At 51.3% G+C, this 23,902-nt stretch overlaps 1 protein-coding gene across 1 annotated transcript in view; it reads right to left on the reverse strand.

The window, feature by feature from the left end:
- The window catches only part of LOC147116867 (uncharacterized), a 128,597-nt gene that overhangs the window by 99,369 nt on the left and 5,326 nt on the right, over positions 1 to 23,902 (reverse strand). Inside the window, exons 2-6 of the mRNA XM_085987181.1 lie at positions 15,163 to 15,293; positions 13,480 to 13,484; positions 6,751 to 6,939; positions 4,716 to 4,825; positions 2,929 to 3,003 (exon numbers count right to left, since the gene is read on the reverse strand). Coding sequence (XP_085843307.1) covers positions 2,929 to 3,003; positions 4,716 to 4,825; positions 6,751 to 6,939; positions 13,480 to 13,484; positions 15,163 to 15,260 — 477 coding nt within the window. The 5' untranslated portion in view covers positions 15,261 to 15,293. The remainder of the gene's footprint in view (positions 1 to 2,928; positions 3,004 to 4,715; positions 4,826 to 6,750; positions 6,940 to 13,479; positions 13,485 to 15,162; positions 15,294 to 23,902) is intronic.

Consider the following 23,902-nt stretch of genomic DNA (forward strand, 5'->3'; position numbering starts at 1 on the left):
ATTAGTGACTATCTTATATATTTATGGTGGTATAATCCCAACTGGTTCACTAATGTCCTTCAGGGAAGGGAGCCTGTATGTGACTCCAGCCCACACCAACATGGTTGACTCAATGTCCGCAGGGCAGCCAAGGATGAGCAATAAATGCAGCCTTGCCAGCCAACGCCCAAATTTTGAGAATAAATAAAAGAAATACAGGAGATGTTCCCTTGGGATCTCACACTGCAGGTCACACCTTCCATCCTGCTTTCCCGTTCAAGTCAAGCTCAGCATTTTCTTTTAGTCCTCTTGCTGATTTCCTCCCCTCCCCGAGGCACAAACTGCTCGTAGCAGTACAGTGTCCCGAGGTTCAGGCACCCTCCAGTACCTCACCTACATGACCATGACTCTCACACCAGCCTCGACACAGAGTCCAAGTAGGCTACTCAACCTTGGGAGGCATTGCGGTTGAAGCCGATTCCGTACACCTCCAATAGGGGACACTGATGAACCATTAGAGTCAGGAACCGTGGCTGATCTTCTCCCCCTCCACCTCAATGTCACGACGGCTGAGGCCAGTGATACAGCACAGCCTCTATCACATTGTGTGGCTTATCTACTTAGTGATCAATGGAGCCAGCGAGGGTCCCAGAAACACGTTTGATGTCAGCTGTGGCTCAGTGGGCAGCACCCTCACGTCTGCGTCAGAAGGTCGTGGGTTCAAACGCCACTCCAGAGACTCGAAAACATAACCTAGGCTGATACGCCCAGTGCAGTACTGAGGGAGCGCCACACTGTCGGAGGGGCAGTACTGAGGGAGCGCCACACTGTCGGAGGGGCAGTACTGAGGGAGCGCTGCACTGTCGGAGGGGCAGTACTGAGGGAGTGCTGCACTGTCGGAGGGGCAGTTCTGAGGGAGTGCTGCACTGTCGAAGGGTCAGTACTGAGGGAGCACTGCACTGTCGGAGGGGAAGTACTGAGGGAGTACTGCACTGTCGAAGGGTCAGTACTGAGGGAGTGCTGCACTGTCGGAGGGGCAGTACTGAGGGAGCGCTGCACTGTCGGAGGGTCAGTACTGAGGGAGTGCTGCACTGTCGGAGGGGCAGCACTGAGGGAGTGCTGCACTGTCGGAGGGTCAGTACTGAGGGAGTGCTGCACTGTCGGAGGGGCAGTACTGGAGGAGTGCTGCACTGTCGGAGGGGCAGTACTGAGGGAGCGCTGCACTGTAGAAGGGTCAGTACTGAGGGAGTGCTGCACTGTCGGAGGGGCAGTACTGAGGGAGCACTGCACTGTCGGAGGGGCAGTACTGAGGGAGTGCTGCACTGTCGGAGGGGCAGTACTGAGGGAGCGCTGCACTGTCGGAGGGGCAGTACTGAGGGAGCGCTGCAATGTCGGAGGGGCAGTACTGAGGGAGCGCTGCACTGTCGGAGGGGCAGTACTGAGGGAGCTCTGCACTGTCGGAGGGGCAGTACTGAGGGAGCGCTGCACTGTCGGAGGGGCAGTACTGAGGGAGCGCTGCAATGTCGGAGGGGCAGTACTGAGGGAGCGCTGCACTGTCGGAGGGGCAGTACTGAGGGAGCGCTGCACTGTCGAAGGGTCAGTACTGAGGGAGCGCTGCAATGTCGGAGGGGCAGTACTGAGGGAGCGCTGCAATGTCGGAGGGGCAGTACTGAGGGAGCGCTGCAATGTCGGAGGGGCAGTACTGAGTGAGTGCTGCACTGTCGGAGGGGCAGTACTGAGGGAGTACTGCACTGTCGAAGGGTCAGTACTGAGGGAGTGCTGCACTGTCGGAGGGGCAGTACTGAGGGAGCGCTGCACTGTCGGAGGGGCAGTACTGAGGGAGTGCTGCACTGTCGGAGGGGCAGCACTGAGGGAGTGCTGCACTGTCGGAGGGTCAGTACTGAGGGAGTGCTGCACTGCCGGAGGGGCAGTACTGGAGGAGTGCTGCACTGTCGGAGGGGCAGTACTGAGGGAGCGCTGCACTGTCGAAGGGTCAGTACTGAGGGAGTGCTGCACTGTCGGAGGGGCAGTACTGAGGGAGCGCTGCACTGTCGGAGGGGCAGTACTGAGGGAGCGCTGCAATGTTGGAGGGGCAGTACTGAGGGAGCGCTGCACTGTCGGAGGGGCAGTTCTTAGGGAGCGCTGCACTGTCGGAGGGGCAGTACTGAGCGAGTGCTGCACTGTCGGAGGGGCAGTACTGAGGGAGCGCTGCACTGTCGTAGGGGCAGTACTGAGGGAGCACTGCACTGTCGGAGGGTCAGTACTGAGGGAGCGCTGCACTGTCGGAGGGGCAGTACTGAGGGAGTGCTGCACTGTCGGGGGGGGGGGGGGGGGGGGGGTGCCGTCTTTCGGGTGAGACGTTAAACCGAGGACCCGTCTGCCCTTTCAGGTGGATGTAAAAGGTCCCATGGCACTATTCCAAAGAAGAACAGGGGAGTTCTCCCCGGTAATCTAGCCAATATTTATCCCTCAACCAACATCAGAAAAACTGATCATCTGATCATGTTGGGAGGACTTGTAAAAATCAACATTTCATTGTGCAGTACACACGTCTGCTGCATATATGACAAATAAAATTGAATTGAATTGAAATTGAATTATCATACTGCGGTTTGTGAGATCTGCTGCGTTTCCTACATTACAATTGTGACTACCCTTCAAAAGTGCTTAATGGCTGTAAAGCACTTTGGGACGTCCCGAGGTCATGAAAGGTGCATGTCCTTTCTTTTTTTGATTGTTAATGTTACTCTGCATAATCGAACAGAGATAACTGGAGCGCGCAGACGGTCTCTCGTATTGTTAGGAAAGGATTCATCAGACTATCTCAACGTCTGCTAATGTAATAATCACAACACAGGTTTGCTTTATTTTCTACACCGAGCTGGGAACTGTAAGGTGCTTGGATTCCCTGGCTAAAACTGGTAAGGTTTTCCCGTAAGTGCTCCTTACCTGTACTTGGGAGCTGGGCCTGGGGCCTTGCCTCAGTCCTATGCTTTGTTCCTGGTCACAGTCACACAACTCAAACTGTGAGAAAACAAAACACACAGAACACAATGTAATCAGCAGCCTGTTTTGAAATTTAGGACTCATCCCTTCGCACCCTCCACTCCCCATATGCTCTCTGACCATGCACAATATATAGTCCCCAATCATCTCCCACAAACTGCACGGTGTACAACATAAGGACATTAGAAATAGGAGCAGGAGTCGGCCATTCGGCCCCTCGAGCCTGCTCCGCCATTCAATAAGATCATGGCTGATCTTTGACCTCAACTCCTTTCCAGCCCAATCTCCATATCCATAGCAGAGTCTCTGACCATCATTTTCCAATCCTCTCTGGCTACAGGTGTGGTGCCAGAGGACTGCTAATATGGTACCGTTGTTTAGACACAAAAGGCATCAAGGGGTATGGGGAGAGAGCGGTAATATGGTACAGGAAACTTTTATTTATCCGGCACGGACAGGACCGACATGGTGCCGGTTCATCAAAAATTCCGGATAACCGAACGCTATAGTAAAAGGTACGGAGAGCTGAGAGCTCCGTATAAAGCAACAAACCCTGTTGCTTAGCAACAAGTTCAGAACAATGGCCACAAGTTGCAAGCGTCTCTGTAGCTTAGCAACAACGGCAGCCACACCTTTGCACAGCAACAGATGGAGGAACGCAAGTACAATATGAAGTAAAAACCTACTCCTGAATTTTGCCGGTTAACCGAGATTTCCGGTTATTTAGGTGCCGGTAAATCGAGAGTTTCCTGTATTGAGATAGAGGATCAGCCATGATCATATTGAATGGCGGAACAAGCTCGAAGGGCCGAATGGTCTACACCTGCTCCTATTTTTCTATGTTTAAAAAGGGAGAAAGGGATGGACCGATTAATTACAGGCCAGTCAGCCTAACCTTGGTGGTGGGAAAATGATTGGAAAAAATTCTGAGGGACAGGATAAATCTTCATTTAGAAAGACACTGATTAATCAGGGACAGTCAGCATGGATTTGTTAAGGAAAGGTCGTGTCTGACTAACTTGATTGAATTTTTTGAGGAGGTAACAAGGAGGGTCGATGAGGGTAGTGCGTTTGATGTAGTCTATATGGATTTCAGCAAGGCTTTTGATAAGGTCCCACATGGCAGACTGGTCACGAAAGTAAAAGCCCATGGGATCCAAGGCAAAGTGGTAAGTTGGATCCAAAATTGGCTCAGAGGCAGGAAGCAAAGGGTAATGGTCGAAGGGTGTTTTTGTGACTGGAAGGCTGTTTTCAGCGGGGTTCTGCAGGGCTCAGTACTGGGTCCTTTGCTTTTGTGGTATACATCAATGATTTGGACTTGAATGTAGGAAGTATGATTAAAAAGTTTGCAGATGATACAAAAATTGGCCGTGTGGTTGATAATGAAGAAGAAAGCTGCAGACTGCAAGAAGATATCAATGGACGGGTCAGGTGGGCAGAACAGTGGCAAATGGAATTCAATCTGGAGAAATGTGAGGTAATGCATTTGGGGAGGGCTAACAAGGCAAGGGAATACACATTAAATGGTAGGACACTGAAGTGTAGACAAACAAAGGGACCTTGAGTGCAGGTCCACAGATCCCTGAAAGTAGCAGGCCAGGTAGATAAGGTGGTTAAGAAGGCATACAGGATGCTTGCCTTTATTTGCCGTGGCATAGAATACAAGAGCAGGGAGGTTATGCTTCAACTGTATAAAACACTAGTTAGGCCTCACTTTCAAACAGATTTACCATGAAGTGAAATTCAGAGTTGGGCTGCCGGACTTTTTCCCCTCGGTCCACTTGTGAACTCTGTGGGTGTCCAAAAGTCACCGTGTCTCCTTCCTTCAGGATGACGTCACCTAAGGTCACAAGAGGCAAGGGAGATATTTACACAGTAAAACTTACGCCTTTTCTTTTCCCCTCCCTCTCCTGAAAGGGCAGTGGGAGCAGACTTAACAACAACTTTCAAACAGGGGAATTGGATATATAGCTCAAAAGGAAAAATGTGCAGGGCTTTGGGAATAGAGCAGGAGGAGTGGGACTAAGTGGATAGCTCTTTCAAAGGACCGACACGGACTCGACGGGCCGAATGGCCTCTTTCTGTGCTGTAGCATTCTATACAGATACCCGGGAGCGAGTTACTGGCTGGAATCTAATCGAGGCGCACTTTGGTTCAATAAATATTGTTGATATCTGAATCACTGATTAGATTAGTGTCTCGCGGGTAATTTTATGCAATGCGAGTAAAACAAGTTGCACAAAATAAAGAAATGTATCTCGGCACAGATGTTGCCCCCCCCCAACCCCCAACACTGACTCCCCCCCCCCCCCCCACCGCCAGTACTGACCCCCCAACCCTGACCCCCCCCAACCGCCAGTACTGACCCCCCCCAACCGCCAGTACTGACCTCCCCAACCCCCAACACTGACCCCCCCACCCCCAACACTGACCCCACCCACCGCCAGTACTGACCCCAACACCCAACACTGACCCCCCCCCACCGCCAGTACTGACCCCCACAACCCCCAACACTGACCCCCCCAACCCCCAACATTGACCCCCCCACCGCCAGTACTGAGCCCCCAACCCCCAACACTGACCCCCCCAACCCCCAACACTGACCCCACCCACCGCCAGTACTGACCCCAACACTGACCCCCCCAACACTGACCCCCCCCCACCGCCAGTACTGACCCCCACAACCCCCAACACTGACCCCCCCCACCGCCAGTACTGATCCCCCCCCACCGCCAGTACTGACCCCCCCCAACCCCCAACATTGAACCCCCCCACCGCCAGTACTGACCCCCCCAACCCACAACACTGACCCCCCCACCGCCAGTACTGATCCCCCCCCCCCACCGCCAGTACTGGGGACCCCCAACCGCCAGTACTGAGCCCCCCCAACACCGACACCCCCACCGCCAGTACTGACCCCCCCAACCCCCAACACTGACCCCCCCACAATCGCCAGTACTGACCCCCCCACCGCCAGTACTGACCCCCCAACCAACACTGACCCCCCCCATCGCTAGTACTGACCCCCCCACCATCACCAGTACTGACCCCCCCCAACCCCTAACACTGGCCCCCCCATCGCCAGTACTGACCCCCCCACCATCGCCAGTACTGAACCCCCCCTCCGTCAGTACTGACCCCCCCACCATCGCCAGTACTGACCCCATCGCCAGTACTGACCCCCCCCGCCATCGCCAGTACTGACCCCCCCCCCGCCATCGCCAGTACTGACCCCCCCCCGCCATCGCCAGTACTGACCCCCCCCCGCCATCGCCAGTACTGACCCCCCCCACCATCGCCAGTACTGACCCCCCCACCATCGCCAGTACTGACCCCCCCCACCATCGCCAGTACTGACCCCCCCCACCATCGCCAGTACTGACCCCCCCCACCATCGCCAGTACTGACCCCCCCACCATCGCCAGTACTGACCCCCCCCACCATCGCCAGTACTGACCCCCCCCACCATCGCCAGTACTGACCCCCCCCCCACCATCGCCAGTACTGACCCCCCCACCATCGCCAGTACTGACCCCCCCACCATCGCCAGTACTGAACCCCCCCCCCCCCACCACCATCGCCAATACTGACCCCCTCCACCATCGCCGGTACTGACCCCCCCCCACCATCGCCGGCGCCGAGCTCCCCCACAGCACTGAGCCCCCCCACAGCACTGAGCCCCCCCACCACCAGTACTGACCGCCGCCGCTGACAGCACTGACCCCTCCCTCTCTTCCCGCCCCCCACCGACGTGCCGCCACTCACCATCAATCCGCCGGTCATTAACATAAACCCCAGTGAAGCTGGAGTCGACCAGCCGGTGCTGGTTACCCGGCGGGGACCGGATGACCCGGGCATGTGTCCTGGAGATACTCTTCGTCCTCGATTCTTTGGCCGAGCTGAGGACAAAATCGACCACATTGCTGTTCCTTCCGATCAGAGTGACCCCTCTTGCTGAATCTGGGAAGGAAGGGGCGGGGAGGGCAACAAGAGACGAGATTAAATCAGACTCGGTGTAAACTACATTCAAAATCTTTATTTCTGTGCAAGAGGGATGTTAGGCTCGCTTCAGCCAATCAGATCACAGAACCAGAGAACCTTTCAGCAAATCACATTGCATAGTGTGCGCTGCATCCCTCGGCCTCGTCTCCAGCCCCAGGCCGTGCCCCCTCGGCCTAGTCTCCGGCCCCGTCTCCGGCCCCAGGCCGTGCCCCCTCGGCCTAGTCTCCAGCCCCAGGCCGTGCCCCCTCGGCCTGGTCTCCGGCCCCAGGCCGTGCCCCCTCGGCCTAGTCTCTGGCCCCAGGCCGTGCCCCCTCGGCCTAGTCTCCGGCCCCCGTCTCCGGCCCCCAGGCCGTGCCCCCTCGGCCTAGTCCTCCGGCCCCAGGCCGTGCCCCCCTCGGCCTAGTCTCCGGCCCCAGGCCGTGCCCCCTCGGCCTAGTCTCCGGCCCCAGGCCGTGCCCCCTCGGCCTAGTCTCCGGCCCCAGGCCGTGCCCCCCTCGCCTAGTCTCCGGCCCCAGGCCGTGCCCCCTCGGCCTAGTCTCCGGCCCCAGGACGTGGCCCCTCGGCCTAGTCTCCGGCCCCAGGCCGTGCCCCCTCGGCCTAGTCTCCGGCCCCAGGCCGTGCCCCCTCGGCCTAGTCTCCGGCCCCAGGCCGTGCCCCCTCGGCCTAGTCTCCGGCCCCAGGCCGTGCCCCCTCGGCCTAGTCTCCGGCCCCAGGCCGTGCCCCCTCGGCCTAGTCTCCGGCCCCAGGCCATGCCCCCTCGGCCTAGTCTCCGGCCCCAGGCCGTGCCCCCTCGGCCTAGTCTCCGGCCCCAGGCCGTGCCCCCTCGGCCTAGTCTCCAGCCCCAGGCAGTGCCCCCTCGGCCTAGTCTCCGGCCCCAGGCCGTGCCCCCTCGGCCTAGTCTCCGGCCCCAGGACGTGCCCCCTCGGCCTAGTCTCCGGCCCCAGGCCGTGCCCCCTCGGCCTAGTCTCCGGCCCCAGTCCGTGCCCCCTCGGCCTAGTCTCCGGCCCCAGGCCGTGCCCCCTCGGCCTAGTCTCCGGCCCCAGGCCGTGCCCCCTCGGCCTAGTCTCCGGCCCCAGGCCGTGCCCCCTCGGCCTAGTCTCCGGCCCCAGGACGTGCCCCCTCGGCCTAGTCTCCGGCCCCAGGCCATGCCCCCTCGGGTATTAATCTTCAATTCCAGGACAATCCTAAAGGGTTGGCAACCCCTGGTCTTACAGCATGCGATTGGAATGAATGAATTGTTTCACTTGACGCTGCTCAATCTAGGACTCCGATCGACATATTGTTCAGGCTTCCCGATATCCGTCCTAAATTTTCCTTTGCTGCTTTAACCCCTCTTGCTACTCAACTTAATATTCCTCAGCACAAAGCTTGGATATCGTAGCTCCAAGGACGTAGCTAAGACATACTTTCTACATCGTAAATCAGCCGAGGCGCCAGTAGGAAACGAATTCAGCTGTTCTTTCCCCTGTATGTGTTTGGCTGGAAGTGGGAATTCTGTGCACTCCCATCCAAGAGACAACCAGTCCCCTTGACAAGAGCCGCTTGACGCTTGATTTAATCCACAGTGTACAGGCCTCACTTCACCGCCCCAGCTAATATCACAGCAGTATCTCCCCACTTCAAAAAATTACTTTAAAAAAAAGCCTAAACAATTTTTTAAAAAGCCCCTTTCATTACTGACACTCTGCTGACAGTACATGAAAAGTAAGTAGAAATTTTCAAAAGACTCAGACCCTGGGAGAGACCAGCCACTGGCATCTCATTGACCTTTGGAATCTTGTTTTCAAACCAACACAGACCGAGGACAGTTCAAAGAATTTCAATTCTTTCAAACAATAGAAGAACAGCAAAAATCGACCACAATCTCACCGGCAGTACGACAAGGGGCTGAAGGGATATAGGAACCGGGCGGGTAAACGTGATTGGCACGTTTACCCGCAATGCCAACACGTATGGCCTGTTTCCGAGGGTATGTGGATGATGATGGCTTTACTTTGCATCTAACCCGTGCTATTCCTGCCCTGGGTGTGTTTGATGGGACAGTGTAGAGGGAGCTTTACTCTGTATCTAACCCGTGCTGTACCTGCCCTGGGAGTGTTTGATGGGACAGTGTAGAGGGAGCTTTACTCTGTATCTAACCCGTGCTGTACCTGCCCTGGGAGTGTTTGATGGGACAGTGTAGAGGGAGCTCTACTCTGTATCTAACCCATGTTGTACCTGCCCTGGGAGTGTTTGATGGGACAGTGTAGAGGGAGCTTTACTCTGTATCTAACCCGTGCTGTACCTGCCCTGGGAGGGTTTGATGGGACAGTGTAGAGGGAGCTTTACTCTGTATCTAACCCGTGCTGTACCTGCCCTGGGAGTGTTTGATGGGACAGTGTAGAGGGAGCTTTACTCTGTATCTAACCCGTGCTGTACCTGCCCTGGGAGTGTTTGATGGGACAGTGTAGAGGGAGCTTTACTCTGTATCTAACCCGTGCTGTACCTGCCCTGGGTGTGTTTGATGGGACAGTGTGGAGGGAGCTTTACTCTGTATCTAACTCGTGCTGTACCTGCCCTGGGAGTGTTTGATGGGACAGTGTAGAGGGAGCTTTACTCTGTATCTAACCCGTGCTGTACCTGGCCTGGGAGTGTTTGATGGGACAGTGTAGAGGGAGCTTTACTCTGTATCTAACCCGTGCTGTACCTGCCCTGGGAGTGTTTGATGGGACAGTGTAGAGGGAGCTCTACTCTGTATCTAACCCATGTTGTACCTGCCCTGGGAGTGTTTGATGGGACAGTGTAGAGGGAGCTTTACTCTGTATCTAACCCGTGCTGTACCTGCCCTGGGAGGGTTTGATGGGACAGTGTAGAGGGAGCTTTACTCTGTATCTAACCCGTGCTGTACCTGCCCTGGGAGTGTTTGATGGGACAGTGTAGAGGGAGCTTTACTCTGTATCTAACCCGTGCTGTACCTGCCCTGGGAGTGTTTGATGGGACAGTGTAGAGGGAGCTTTACTCTGTATCTAACCCGTGCTGTACCTGCCCTGGGTGTGTTTGATGGGACAGTGTGGAGGGAGCTTTACTCTGTATCTAACCCGTGCTGTACCTGCCCTGGGAGTGTTTGATGGGACAGTGTAGAGGGAGCTTTACTCTGTATCTAACCCGTGCTGTACCTGGCCTGGGAGTGTTTGATGGGACAGTGTAGAGGGAGCTTTACTCTGTATCTAACCCGTGCTGTACCTGCCCTGGGAGTGTTTGATGGGACAGTGTAGAGGGAGCTCTACTCTGTATCTAACCCATGTTGTACCTGCCCTGGGAGTGTTTGATGGGACAGTGTAGAGGGAGCTTTACTCTGTATCTAACCCGTGCTGTACCTGCCCTGGGAGGGTTTGATGGGACAGTGTAGAGGGAGCTTTACTCTGTATCTAACCCGTGCTGTACCTGGCCTGGGAGTGTTTGATGGGACAGTGTAGAGGGAGCTTTACTCTGTATCTAACCCGTGCTGTACCTGCCCTGGGAGTGTTTGATGGGACAGTGTAGAGGGAGCTCTACTCTGTATCTAACCCATGTTGTACCTGCCCTGGGAGTGTTTGATGGGACAGTGTAGAGGGAGCTTTACTCTGTATCTAACCCGTGCTGTACCTGCCCTGGGAGGGTTTGATGGGACAGTGTAGAGGGAGCTTTACTCTGTATCTAACCCGTGCTGTACCTGCCCTGGGAGTGTTTGATGGGACAGTGTAAAGGGAGCTTTACTCTGTATCTAACCCGTGCTGTACCTGCCCTGGGAGTGTTTGATGGGACAGTGTAGAGGGAGCTTTACTCTGTATCTAACCCGTGCTGTACCTGCCCTGGGTGTGTTTGATGGGACAGTGTGGAGGGAGCTTTACTCTGTATCTAACCCGTGCTGTACCTGCCCTGGGAATGTTTGATGGGACAGTGTAGAGGGAGCTTTACTCTGTATCTAACCCGTGCTGTACCTGCCCTGGGAGTGTTTGATGGGACAGTGTAGAGGGAGCTTTACTCTGTATCTAACCCGTGCTGTACCTGCCCTGGGAGTGTTTGATGGGACAGTGTAGAGGGAGCTCTACTCTGTATCTAACCCATGTTGTACCTGCCCTGGGAGTGTTTGATGGGACAGTGTAGAGGGAGCTTTACTCTGTATCTAACCCGTGCTGTACCTGCCCTGGGAGGGTTTGATGGGACAGTGTAGAGGGAGCTTTACTCTGTATCTAACCCGTGCTGTACCTGCCCTGGGAGTGTTTGATGGGACAGTGTAGAGGGAGCTTTACTCTGTATCTAACCCGTGCTGTACCTGCCCTGGGAGTGTTTGATGGGACAGTGTAGAGGGAGCTCTACTCTGTATCTAACCCATGTTGTACCTGCCCTGGGAGTGTTTGATGGGACAGTGTAGAGGGAGCTTTACTCTGTATCTAACCCGTGCTGTACCTGCCCTGGGAGGGTTTGATGGGACAGTGTAGAGGGAACTTTACTCTGTATCTAACCCGTGCTGTACCTGCCCTGGGAGTGTTTGATGGGACAGTGTAGAGGGAGCTTTACTCTGTATCTAACCCGTGCTGTACCTGCCCTGGGAGTGTTTGATGGGGACAGTGTAGAGGGAGCTTTACTCTGTATCTAACCTGTGCTGTACCTGCCCTGGGAGTGTTTGATGGGACAGTGTAGAGGGAGCTTTACTCTGTATCTAACCCGTGCTGCACCTGCCCTGGGAGTGTTTGATGGGACAGTGTAGAGGGAGCTTTACTCTGTATCGAACCCGTGCTGTACCTGCCCTGGGAGTGTTTGATGGGACAGTGTAGAGGGAGCTTTACTCTGTATCTAACCCGTGCTGTACCTGTCCTGGGAGTGTTTGATGGGACAGTGTAGAGGGAGCTTTACTCTGCATCTAACAACAACTTGCATTTATATAGCGTCTATAACATAGTAAAACGTTCCAAGGCGCTGCACAGGAGTGATTATCGAGCCACATAAGGAGATATTAGAACAGGTGACCAAAAGCTTGGTCAAATAGCTAGGTTTTAAAGGAGAGGCTGACAGGCGGAGCAGTTTCGGGAAGGTATTGCAGAGCTTAGGGCCTTGGTATCTGAAGGCACGGCCGCCAATGGTGGATAGGGAGGGGCGGGGTCATGGAGGAATTTGAAAACCAAGATTAGAATTTGAAAATCAAGGCGTTCCCAAACCAGGAGCCAATGCAGGTTAGCGAGCACAGGTGAATAGGACTTGGTGCGAGTTAGGATACGGGCAGCAGAGCGTTGGATGAGCTCCAGTTTATGTAGAGTGGAAGATGGGAGTCTGGCCAGGACAGCGTTGGAATAGTCAAGTCTGGAGATAATAAAAACACGGATGAGAGTTTCAGCAGGTGAGCTGAGGCGGGGACGGGGCAGGGCGGAGGCAGGCGATGTTCCGGAGGTGGAAATAGGCAGTGTTGGTGATGGAGCGGCTCTGTGGTCAGCTCAGTTCAGGGTCAAATCATAGAAACTTACAGCACAGGAGGAGGCCATTCGGCCCATCGTGCCTGTGCTGGCTCTTTGAAAGAGCTGTCGTGCTCAGTCCCACCCCCCGCTGTTTGTCCGTAACCCCTGTGAGCTCCTCATCCTCAAGGACCCGTCCAACTCCCTTTTAAAATTATTGCTGGAATCAGCTTCCACCACCTTTTCAGGTCGAGCGTTCCCGATCCCAACAACTCGGTGAACAGATTGCTCCTCATCGCCTCTCTAGATTTTTCACCAATGATTTCAAATCCATGACCTCTGGTGACTGGCCCACTCGCCAGAGGGAATAGTTTATATCTTATCGCTATCAAAACCTCTCATCATCTTGAAGACCTCCATTAGGTCACCTCTTAACCGTCTCTGATCCAAGGCAAACAGTCCGAACTTTTCCAACCTCTCCTCATAACTGACATTCCTCATCCCTTAACGTACACGATTTCCATTCTAATCATTTACATTGGCAGTTTCACTTAAATGTTAACATAGAATCGTCATCAAGAATCGAAAGTTTGACAAAACGCACATGCAGATTACACACATACATACATGTAGATGTGAAACGCCTTGGGATGTTTTCCTATGTTAAAGGCGCTATATAAATGCCCTTTTCAAGGGCAATTAGGGATGGGCAATAAATGCTGGCCTTGTGTAGAAATATGAACTGGTGCCTTTAGAAAATGGTCGAGGACTGCGAAAACTGCAGCCACAGCGAGATCTCAAATAAACAAAACCTTGAAGCTGGGGGCCTAGGGCTGCTCAAATAACAGTTAACAGGCCTGCAAGAGATGTCAAACTGCAGGATGAGCGAGTCTACGACAATAATTAACCCAAGATAAGGGTGACAATCTAGTCTAACGGTTGTGCAGTCACAAATCACATAATAAGGGACCTCTGGAATTCCCTAAACGACCAAGGATACTGATTGGCTAAGGATGGACACATTGCAGACAAAATGGCCGAATCTGCACACGGCACGCCTTGACCATTCTGTTGTGACGATCACAGAAGCTGTGAGCTAACTGGCAAGAGATCTCATGACTGATTAGAGCAACCTTGTGCAAACGGTCTTATCGGGGGGGGGGGGGCAGCACATAGGTAGTAAAAATATAGATACATTAAAGAAAGAAACCAAGAGCTAGTTGAGCAGCGAGAACCTAGGAATCACACTCGAGAAGGGAGGAGCCACAAGTCCGGGACTTGTTGTAGGACACCAGCGCGAAGGCTGATCAACTTTCAAACGGGTAATATTGTTTTAAGCTAGCACACAGGGAAGTGAGCCCTGTCTCATTTTCCTTGTAGGTTATTCAAACAACTTGTTAACCAATAAAGTACTGAATGTGTGCAACTTATCGAGTCCGACCGACATTTGACTCTCTGAACTAAGAACCATAATTGTTGAACTGTTGTTGAGCTGACTACTTATTACTAGCTCAATAGATACAGTGAACTCGGGACAACACTTGTCAGCGACGCCCACATCCCATAAAAACAAATTAAAAAAAATAAATGCAAGATATATATAAAATAAAAACACACACAAACAACTTGCATTTATATAGCACCTTTAATCATAGAAATTTACAGCACAGGAGGAGGCCATTCAGCCCGTCGTGTCTGTGCCTACCAAAAAAAGAGCGATCCAGCCTAATCCCACTTTCCAGCTCTTGATCCGTACGTAGCCTTGTAGGTTACGGCACTTCAAGTGCATATCCAAGTACAGGAAACTCTTTTTTTTATCCGGGACCGACGTGGTGCCGGTTTATCAAAAACTCCGGATTACAGAGAGGTATAGTTAAAAGGTACGAGAGCTCCGTACACAGCAACAAATCCAGGCTTCCCTGTTGCTTAGCAACAGCTGCAAGAACCCCGGCCACAGACCAAGCGTCCCTGTTGCTTAGCAACAAGTGCAGAAACCCCCGATTACACAGCCAAGAATCAAGAAACAGCCACTAATATGAAGAAAAACTTAACTGAACCTACTCCTGAATGTTGCCGGTTAATCGAGGTTTCCAGTTGGTTGGGTGCCGGTAAATCGAGAGTTTCCTGTACTTTTTAAATACGAGGAGGGTTTCTGCCTCTACCACCCTATGGCTGCAAATCGTCTGGTTCAGCCTTAGGCTCCGACCAGGGACAGGGATGGAGTCAGTGGCAAGGGACGGAGTTTGTGGCAGGAATCGAAGACAATGGCTTCGGTCTTCCCAGTATTTAACGGGAGGAAATTTCTGCTCATCCAGTACAAGCAGTGTGACAAATCAGAGAGTGGAGGGGTTGAGAGAGGTGGTGAGGTAGAGCTGGGTGTCGTCAGCGTACATGTGGAACCTGACGCCGTGTTTTCGGATGATGTCGCCGAGGGGCAGCATGTAGATGAGAAATAGGAGGGGGGACAAGGATAGATCCTCGGGAACACCAGAGGTAACGGTGCGGGAGCAGGAAGAGAAGCCATTGCAGGAGATGTCGGACTATGACTGGATGGGCAAGAGTGGAACCAGGTGAGAGCAGTCCCACCCAGCTGGACAACAGAGGGCCTGCCCTGGGAATCCTCTAGTGCAATGACATGCTTAATATGGCCATTACTGTCAGTCGGAACCACCCATCTCTTCCAACTGCTGGCATCAGCCTGACAATTCGCCAGCTCCAATCCTGAATAAGTCCTCACTCCTGTCCTATTCAGCTCCACATTACTTACTCAATTAAGTTGGCGATGCCCGGGAGTGAGGGTCTGCGACCAATGCGCCGAAGGTGATACTGAGGAACGCCGTCGCTGTTCATGCGATGACGCACCATATTCGCAGCGTTCAGTTCACGCCAACGCTGAGCCTGTAATTGAAAACAAAACACACATGAACAGGAGGAGGCCATTCAGCCAGATCACAGCTGATCTGTACCACAACTCCATCTACCCGCCTTTGCTCCGTATCCCTCGATACCTTTACCCAGCAAAAATCTATCAATCTCAGTCTGGAAAGCTCTAATTGACCCCCAGCATCAACAGCCGGTTGGGGAGAGGGTTCCAGATTTCCACGAACCTTTGTGCCTCCTGATTTCGCCCCTGAAGGGCCTAGCTCGATTTTTAAGGTTATGCCCCCTTGTTACATAGAAGATAGGAGCAGGAGTAGGCCATTCGGCCCTTCGAGCCTGCTCCGCCATTCAATGAGATCATGGCTGATCATCCAAATTCAGTACCCTGTCCCTGCCTTCTCCCCATATCCCTTGATCCCTTTAGCCTTAAGAAATATATCCAACTCTTTCTTGAATATATTTAATGAACTGGCCTCCACCGCCCTCTGTGGCAGAGAATTCCACAGGTTCACCACTCTCTGGGTGAAGAAATTCCTCCTCATTTCAGTCCTAAATGGCTTACCCCTTATCCTTAGACTGTGACCCCTGGTTCTGGACTCCCCGGCCATCGGGAACATCCTTCCTGCATCTAGTCTGTCCAGGCCTGACAGAATTTTATAGGTTTCGATGAGATCCCCTCTCAATCTTCTAAACTCCAGTGAGTATAAGCCCAATCGACACAATCTCTCCTCATACGTCATTCCTGCCATCCCAGGTATCAGCCTGGTGAATCTTCGCTGCACTCCCTCCATGGCAAGAACGTCCTTCCTCAGGTAAGGCGACCAAAACTGCACACAATACTCAAGGTGCGGTCATTCCCCCACCAGAGGAAAGTTTCTCTCTATCTACCCTAGCAAATCCCTCAATCATTTCAAACACCTCAATCAGATCACTGCTCAACCTTCGAAACTCAAGGAAATACAAGCCACATTTATGCAACCTGTCCTCATAACTGAACCCTTTTAGCCCCAGTTCGGTCTGGTGAATCTACCCTTGCTGAGGTGCAGTGCCCAGAACTGAACGCAGTGCTCCAGATGGGGTCTAACCAAGGCTCTGTACAACTGAAGCATAAGTTCCTCCCCCCTTTGTATTCCAGCCCTCGAGATAAAGGCCAACATTTCATTAGCCTTTCTGATTAGTGCGTGTGTACCTGGCCACCTAAATCTCTTTGCCCCTCCAGTTCCTAATCTCTAGAAAACACACCGATTTGTCTTTCTCAGATCCAAGCCTCACACTTCCCCACATTGAACTCCATCTGCCCCAGTTTTGCTCCCTCACTCAGTCTGTCTCTGTCGCTTTGCAACTTCCTGCTCCCATCTACACAACTTACTGTGCCCCCTAACTTAGTGCCATCTGCAAACTTCCATATATAACTCTGCATTCCTGCATCCAAGTCATTGGTATAGGTGGTTGAGGCCCCAGTACAGGTCGCTGGGGAATTCCACTTGTCACATCCCGCCAATCAGAGAACATTCCCATTATCCCCACTAGAATCAGAGAATCTTACAGCACAGAAGGAGGCCATTCAGCCTGCTGTGCCTCTGCTGGCTCTTTGATCCCTGGGATGAGAGGGTTGTTCCATGGAGAGAGATTGAGTAGACTTGACCTATACTCTCTGGCGTTTAGAAGAACAGGACAGGACAGACTAGATGCAGGAAGGATGTTCCCGATGGTCGGGGAGTCCAGAACCAGGGGTCACAGACTAAGGATAAGGGGTAAGCCATTTAGGACAGAGATGAGGAGGAATTTCTTCACCCAGAGAGTGGTGAACCTGTGGAATTCTCTACCACAGAAAGCAGTTGAGGCCAATTCATTAAATGTATTCAAGAAGGAGTTGGATATATTTCTTAAGGCTAAAGGGATCAAGGGGTATGGGGAGAAGGCAGGGACAGGGTACTGAATTTGGATGATCAGCCATGAGGGGCCGAATGGCCTACTTCTGCTCCTATCTTCTATGTTTCTATGAATGAGGTGATCTCATTGAAACACAAGATTCTGAGGGGGATTGACAGGGTAGATGCTGAAAGATTGTTTTCCCTGGTTGAAGAGTCTAGAACTAGGGGGCATAGTCTCAGGATAAGGGATTGGCCATTGAATGTCATGGGGAGGTGGTTAGACTCTCGCTTGTTGGAGATAGTCATTGTTTCATAGTTTCATAGAGATAGGAACAGGAGTAGGCCATTCGGCCCTTCGAGCCTGCTCCGCCATTCAATGAGATCATGGCTGATCTTCGTCTGAGATCATAGCTGATCTTACCAGTTCAGTACCCCGTCCCCGCCTTTTCTCCGTAACCCTTAATCCCCTTAGCCTTCAGAAATATATCCAATTCTCTCTTGAAAATATTTATTGAATTAGCCTTCACAGCCCTCTGTGGCAGGGAATTCCACAGGCTCACCACTCTTTGAGTGAAGAAATTCTTCCTCATCTCTGTTTTAAATGATTTGCCCGCTATTTTTAGACTGTGGCCCCTGGTTCTGTGCTCCCCGGCCATTGGAAACATTCTCTCTGAATTCAGCCTGTCCAGGCCTGCCATAATTTTATATGTTTCGATGAGATCCCCTCTCAATCTTCTAAACTCCAGTGAGTACAAGCCCAAACTATTTAATCTCTCTTCGTAGGTCATTCCCGCCATTCCAGGTATCAGCCTGGTGAATCGCCGTTGCACTCTTTCCATGGCAAGAACATCCTTCCGCAGATGGGGCGACCAAAACTGTACACAATACTCCAGATGCGGTCTCACCAGCACCTTGTACAGCTGTAGTAAGGTATCCCTATTCCTATACTCGAACCCCCTTGATATGAAGGCCAACATACCATTTGCCTTCTTGATCGCCTGTTGCACCTGCATGCTCTCCTTCAGTGACTGGTGCACAAGAACACCCAGGTCCCTCTGCACTTCCCCATCTCCCAATCTATTGCCATTTAGATAATAATCTACCCTCCTGTTTTTACCCCCAAAGTGGATAACCTCGCATTTATCCACATTATAGTGCATCTGCCACGTATCCGCCCATTCCCCCAACCTGTCCAAATCGCACTGTAGCCTCCTGACATCCTCATCAGAGCCCACCCCTCCTCCTAGTTTAGTGTCGTCAGCGAATTTGGAAATATTGCATCCAATTCCCTGATCCAGATCATTTATATATATTGTGAACAGCTGGGGTCCCAGGACAGATCCTTGCGGCACCCCGCTGGTCACTGCCTGCCACTCCGAAAACGAGCCGTTTATTCCAACTCTCTGTTTTCTATCCGCCAGCCAGTTCTCTATCCACGTTAATACTTTGCCCCCAATCCCATGAGCCTTAATTTTGCATGATAATCTTTTGTGTGGAACCTTATCGAAGGCTTTCTGGAAGTCAAGGTACACCACATCCACTGGCTCTCCCCCATCTATTTTACCAGTTACTTCCTCAAAAAATTCCAGCAGATTAGTCAAACACGATTTACCCTTTGTAAATCCATGTTGACTCTGTCCGATCCTTTCCCCATTTGTCAAGTGCTCCGCTATTTTATCCTTAATAATGGACTCTAGCATTTTGCCCACAACCGATGTAAGGCTTACTGGTCTATAATTCCCTGCTTTCTCTCTACCCCCCTTTTTAAATATTGGGGTAACATTAGCTACCCTCCAATCCACGGGTACTGTTCCCGAGTCAATGGAGTTCCGGAAGATGATCCTTAGAGCATCTGCTATCTCCAGGGCCACCTCCTTAAGTACCCTAGGATGTAGTTTATCAGGCCCCGGGGATTTGTCGGCCTTCAGTCCCCTCAACTTACCCAACACCATATCCCTAGAGATACTAATTTCTGTCAGCTCCTCCCTCTCATTAGTCCCTATGTTTGCCGATATTCCTGGGAGGTTATTTGTGTCCTCCTTTGTGAATACAGAACCAAAGTATGAGTTTAATTGGTCTGCCATTTCCTTATTCTCCATTATATATTCTCCCGAATCGGACTGCAAGGGACCGACTTGGGATTTTACCAGTCTTTTCCTCCTGATATACCGATAAAAGCTTTTGCAGTCTGTCTTTATGTTTGCTGCAAGTTTACTTTCGTATTCTATTTTCCCCTTCCTGATTAATCCCTTTGTCCTCTTTTGCTGTATCTTGTACTGCCCCCAATCTTCCGGTCTGGTGCTTTTTTTTGCCAGTTGATATGCCCTTTTTTTTTGATTGCCTGGCACTTCTGTGGTGCGAATGTTACATGCCACTTAGCAGCCCAAGCCTGAAGGTCGTCCAGATCTTGCTGCATGCGGGCATGGACTGCTTCATTATCTGAGGAGTTGTGAATGGCACCGAACACTGACATTCAACACATTGAACACAATACTCCAGCTCAGGCCTAACCAGTGATTTGTAAAGGTTTAGCAATTAACTTCCTTGTTTTTGTATTCAATGCCCCTATTTACAAAGCTATATAACACATATGCATAAGGGATTGGCCACTTAGGACTGAGATGAGCATCATCAACTTGCCCTGCTACCTTCGAAAATCACAACCTATTTCCAACCCGTGTTACAAGGTTACCTCCAATTCACCCTGTGTGAAGAAACATCTCCCCTCTGGTTCTTTTGCCAATTATTTTAAATCTGGGACCTCCGGTTACCGACCCAGTTTCTCCTTACTTGCTCTATCAAAATCCTTCAAGATTTTGAACACCTCTGTTGAATCTCCCCTTAACCTTCTATGCTCTAAGAAAAAGCCCAGCTTCTCCAGTCTCTCCACATAACTTAAGTTCCTCATCCCTGGTACCATTCTAGTAAATCTCCTCTGCACCCTCTCCAGGGCCCTGACATCCTCCCTAAAGTGTGGTGCCCAGAATTGAACACAATACTCCAGCTGAGGCCCAACCAGAATGATTTATAAAGGTTTAGCAATAACTAACAAGGTCCAGAGTCCACAGACACTCCCCTGCCCACCATAGTGACCTTCTCAAAAAAAAATGCATCAGTCAGACATAACCTGCTCCACAATATTTACACATGTTTCAGTCCCCCTTTCCCCAGTGTGAACCTCTTGATTTTACAGATGTTTCATTACATTACATAGGATATACAGCACAGAAGCAGGCCATTCGGCCCAACCAGTCCATGCTGACCCTGAAATAAGCTTCCGACCACATATCCGCAGCATAACTAAGACCACCTATTTCCACCTCCGTAAGATCGCCTGTCTCCGCCCCTGCCTCAGCTCATCCGCTGCTGAAACCCTCAGCCATGCCTTTGTTACCTCTAGACTTGACTATTCCAACGCACTCCTGGCTGGCCTCCCACATTCTACCCTACGTAAACTTGTCATCCAAAACTCGGCTGCCAGTGTCCTAACTCGCACCAAGTCTCGTTCGCCCAGCACCCCTGTGCTCGCTAACCTACATTGGCTCCCAGTTAAGCAACACCTCGATTTCAAATTTCTCATCCTTGTTTTCAAATCCCTCCATGGCCTCGCCCCTTCCTAGCTCTGTAATCTCCTTACATAAGAACATAAGAAATAGGAGCAGGAGCAGGAGTAGGCCAATTGGCCCCTCGAGCCTGCTCCGCCATTCAATAAGATCATGGCTGATCTGATCCTAACCGCCAATCCACTATGACAGGACTATCTCCTGAATCTAACAGCATTAGACACACGAAAACAGGAGCAGGATCAGGCTACACGGCCCCTGGGCCCGCTCCGCTACCCACAGGGCCATGACCTATCCGAACCTAGACTCATGTCCAAATTCCTGCCCGCTCCCCGTAACCCTTAATTCCCTTTTCTACTAGGAAACTGTCTATTTCTGTTTTAAATATATGTAATGATGTAGCTTCGACAGCTTTTTGGGGCAGCATATTCCATGGACCTACCACCCTCTGAGTGAAGTAGTTCCTCCTCATCTCAGTTTTGAAAGAGCAGCCCCTTATTCTAAGACTATGCCCCCTAGTTCTAGTTTCACCCATCATCTGGAACATCCTCCCTGCATCCACCCGATCCAACCCCTTCATAATCTTATATGTTTCAATAAGATCGCCTCTCATTCTTCTGAACTCCAATGAGTAGAGTCCCAATCTACTCAACCTCTCCTCATATGTCCATCCCCTCATCCCCGGGATTAACCGAGTGAACCTTCTTTGTACTGACTCGAGAGCAAGTATGTCCTTTCTTAAGTATGGACACCAAAACTGTATGCAGTATTCCAGGTGCGGTCTCACCAATACCTTGTACAACTGAAGCAATACCTCCCTATTTTTATATTCTATCCCCCTAGCAATGAAAGCCAACATTCCATTGGCCTTCTTAATCACTTGCTGCACCTGCATACTAACCTTTTGAGTTTCGTGCACCAGGACCCCCAGATCCCTTTGTACTTCAGTACTTTCAAGTTTCTGCCCCACAGCCCCCAAGATATCTGCGCTCCTCTAATTCTGGCCTCTTGAGCATCCCCGATTACAAATCGCTCAACCATTGGTGACTGTGCCTTCAGAGCCCTAAGCTCTGGAATTCCCTCCTTAAACCACACCACCTCTCTTTCCTCCTTTAAGACGCTCCTTAAAACCTACCTCTTTGACCAAGCTTTTGGTCACCTGCCCTAATTTCTCATGTGGCTCGGTGGCAAATTTTTTGTCTTATAATAATCCTGTGAAGCGCCTTGGGACGTTTTACTACGTTAAAAGCGCTATATAAATACAAGTTGTTGTTTATGCTCCACTCGAGCCTCCTCCCGTCTTTCCTCATCCAACTCTGTCAGCATAACCCTCTATTCCCTTCTCCCTCATATACTTGTCCAGCCTCCCCTTAAATGCATCTGTACTATTCGCTTCAACCACTCCCTGTGGGAGCGAGTTCCACATTCTCACCACAATTTGATTGAATTTTTTGAGGGGGTGACTAGGTGTGTGGATGAGGGTAACGCAGTGGATGTGGTATACATGGATTTCAGTAAGGCCTTCGATAAAGTCCCGCACAGGAGACTGGTCAAGAAGGTAAGAGCCCATGGAATCCAGGGTGCCTTGGCACATTGGATACAAAACTGGCTTAGTGGCAGAAGGCAGAGGGTGATGGTCGAAGGTTGTTTTTGTGACTGGAAGCCTGTGGCCAGTGGGGTACCACAGGGATCGGTGCTGGGTCCCTTGCTGTTTGTGGTCTACATTAATGACTTGGATATGAATGTAAAGGGTATGATCAGTAAGTTCGCGGATGATACAAAAATTGGTAGGGTGGTAAATAGCGAGGAGGGTAGCCTCAGTCTGCAGGACGATATAGATGGGTTGGTCAGATGGGCGGAACAGTGGCAAATGGAATTTAACCCGGAAAAGTGCGAGGTGATGCACTTTGGGGGGACTAACAAGGCAAAGGAATACACAATGAATGGAAAGACCCTAGGCAAGACGGAGGGTCAGAGGGATCTGGGTGTGCAAGTACACAGATCCCTGAAGGCGGCGGAACAGGTGGATAAGGTGTTAAAAAAGGCATATGGGATACTTGCCTTCATTAGCCGAGGCATTGAATATAAGAGCAAGGAGGTTATGATGGAGCTGTATAAAACACTGGTTAGGCCACAGCTGGAATATTGTGTGCAGTTCTGGTCGCCACACTACAGGAAGGATGTGATCGCGTTGGAGAGGGTGCAGAGGAGGTTCACCAGGATGTTACCAGGGCTGGAGCGCTTCAGCTATGAAGAGAGACTGGGCAGGTTGGGTTTGTTTTCCTTGGAGCTGAGGAGGCTGAGGGGGGGACATGATTGAGGTGTACAAAATTATGAGGGGCATGGATAGGATGGATGCTGAGGAGCTTTTTCCCTTAGTAGAGGGGTCAATAACTAGGGGGCATAGATTCAAGGTAAAGGGCGGGAGGTTTAGAGGGGATTTGAGAAAGAACTTTTTCACCCAGAGGGTGGTTGGAGTCTGGAACTCACTGCCTGAAAGGGTTGTGGAGGCAGAAACCCTCACAACATTTAAGAAGCATTTGGATGTGCACTTGAAATGCCATAGCATACAAGGCTACGGGCCAAATGCTGGAATATGGGATTAGATTAGACAGGGCTTGATGGCCGGCGCGGACACGATGGGCCGAAGGGCCTCTATCCGTGCTGTATTACTCTATGACTCTATGACTCTCTGGGTAAAGAGGTTTCTCCTGAATTCCCGATTGGATTTCTTGGTGACTATCTTATATTGATGACCTCTAGTTATGCTCTTCCCCACAAGTGGAAACATTCTCTCTGTATCCACTCTATCAAAACCTTTCATAATTTTAAAGACCTCTATTAGGTCACCCCATAGCCTTTTTTCAAGAGAAAAGAGACCCAGCCTGTTCATCCTTTCCTGAGATGTATACCCTCGCATTTCTGGTATCATCCTTGTGAATCTTCTCTGCACCCTCTCCAGTGCCTCTATATCCTTTTTATAATATGGCGACCAGAACTGTACGCAGTGCTCCAAGTGTGGTCTAACCAAGGTTCGACACAGGTTTAACATAACTTCCCGACCTTTCAATTCTATCCCTCTAGAAATAAACCCTAGTGCTTGGTTTGCTTTTTTTATGGCCTTGTTAACCTGTATCGCTACTTTTAGTGATTTGTGTATTTGTACTCCCAGATCCCTTTGTTCCTTTAC

The sequence above is a fragment of the Somniosus microcephalus genome, chromosome 5, assembly GCF_052327205.1.
Source record: "Somniosus microcephalus isolate GS21.2 chromosome 5, FLI_Smic_1.0, whole genome shotgun sequence".
Taxonomy (NCBI): Eukaryota; Metazoa; Chordata; class Chondrichthyes; order Squaliformes; family Somniosidae; genus Somniosus; species Somniosus microcephalus.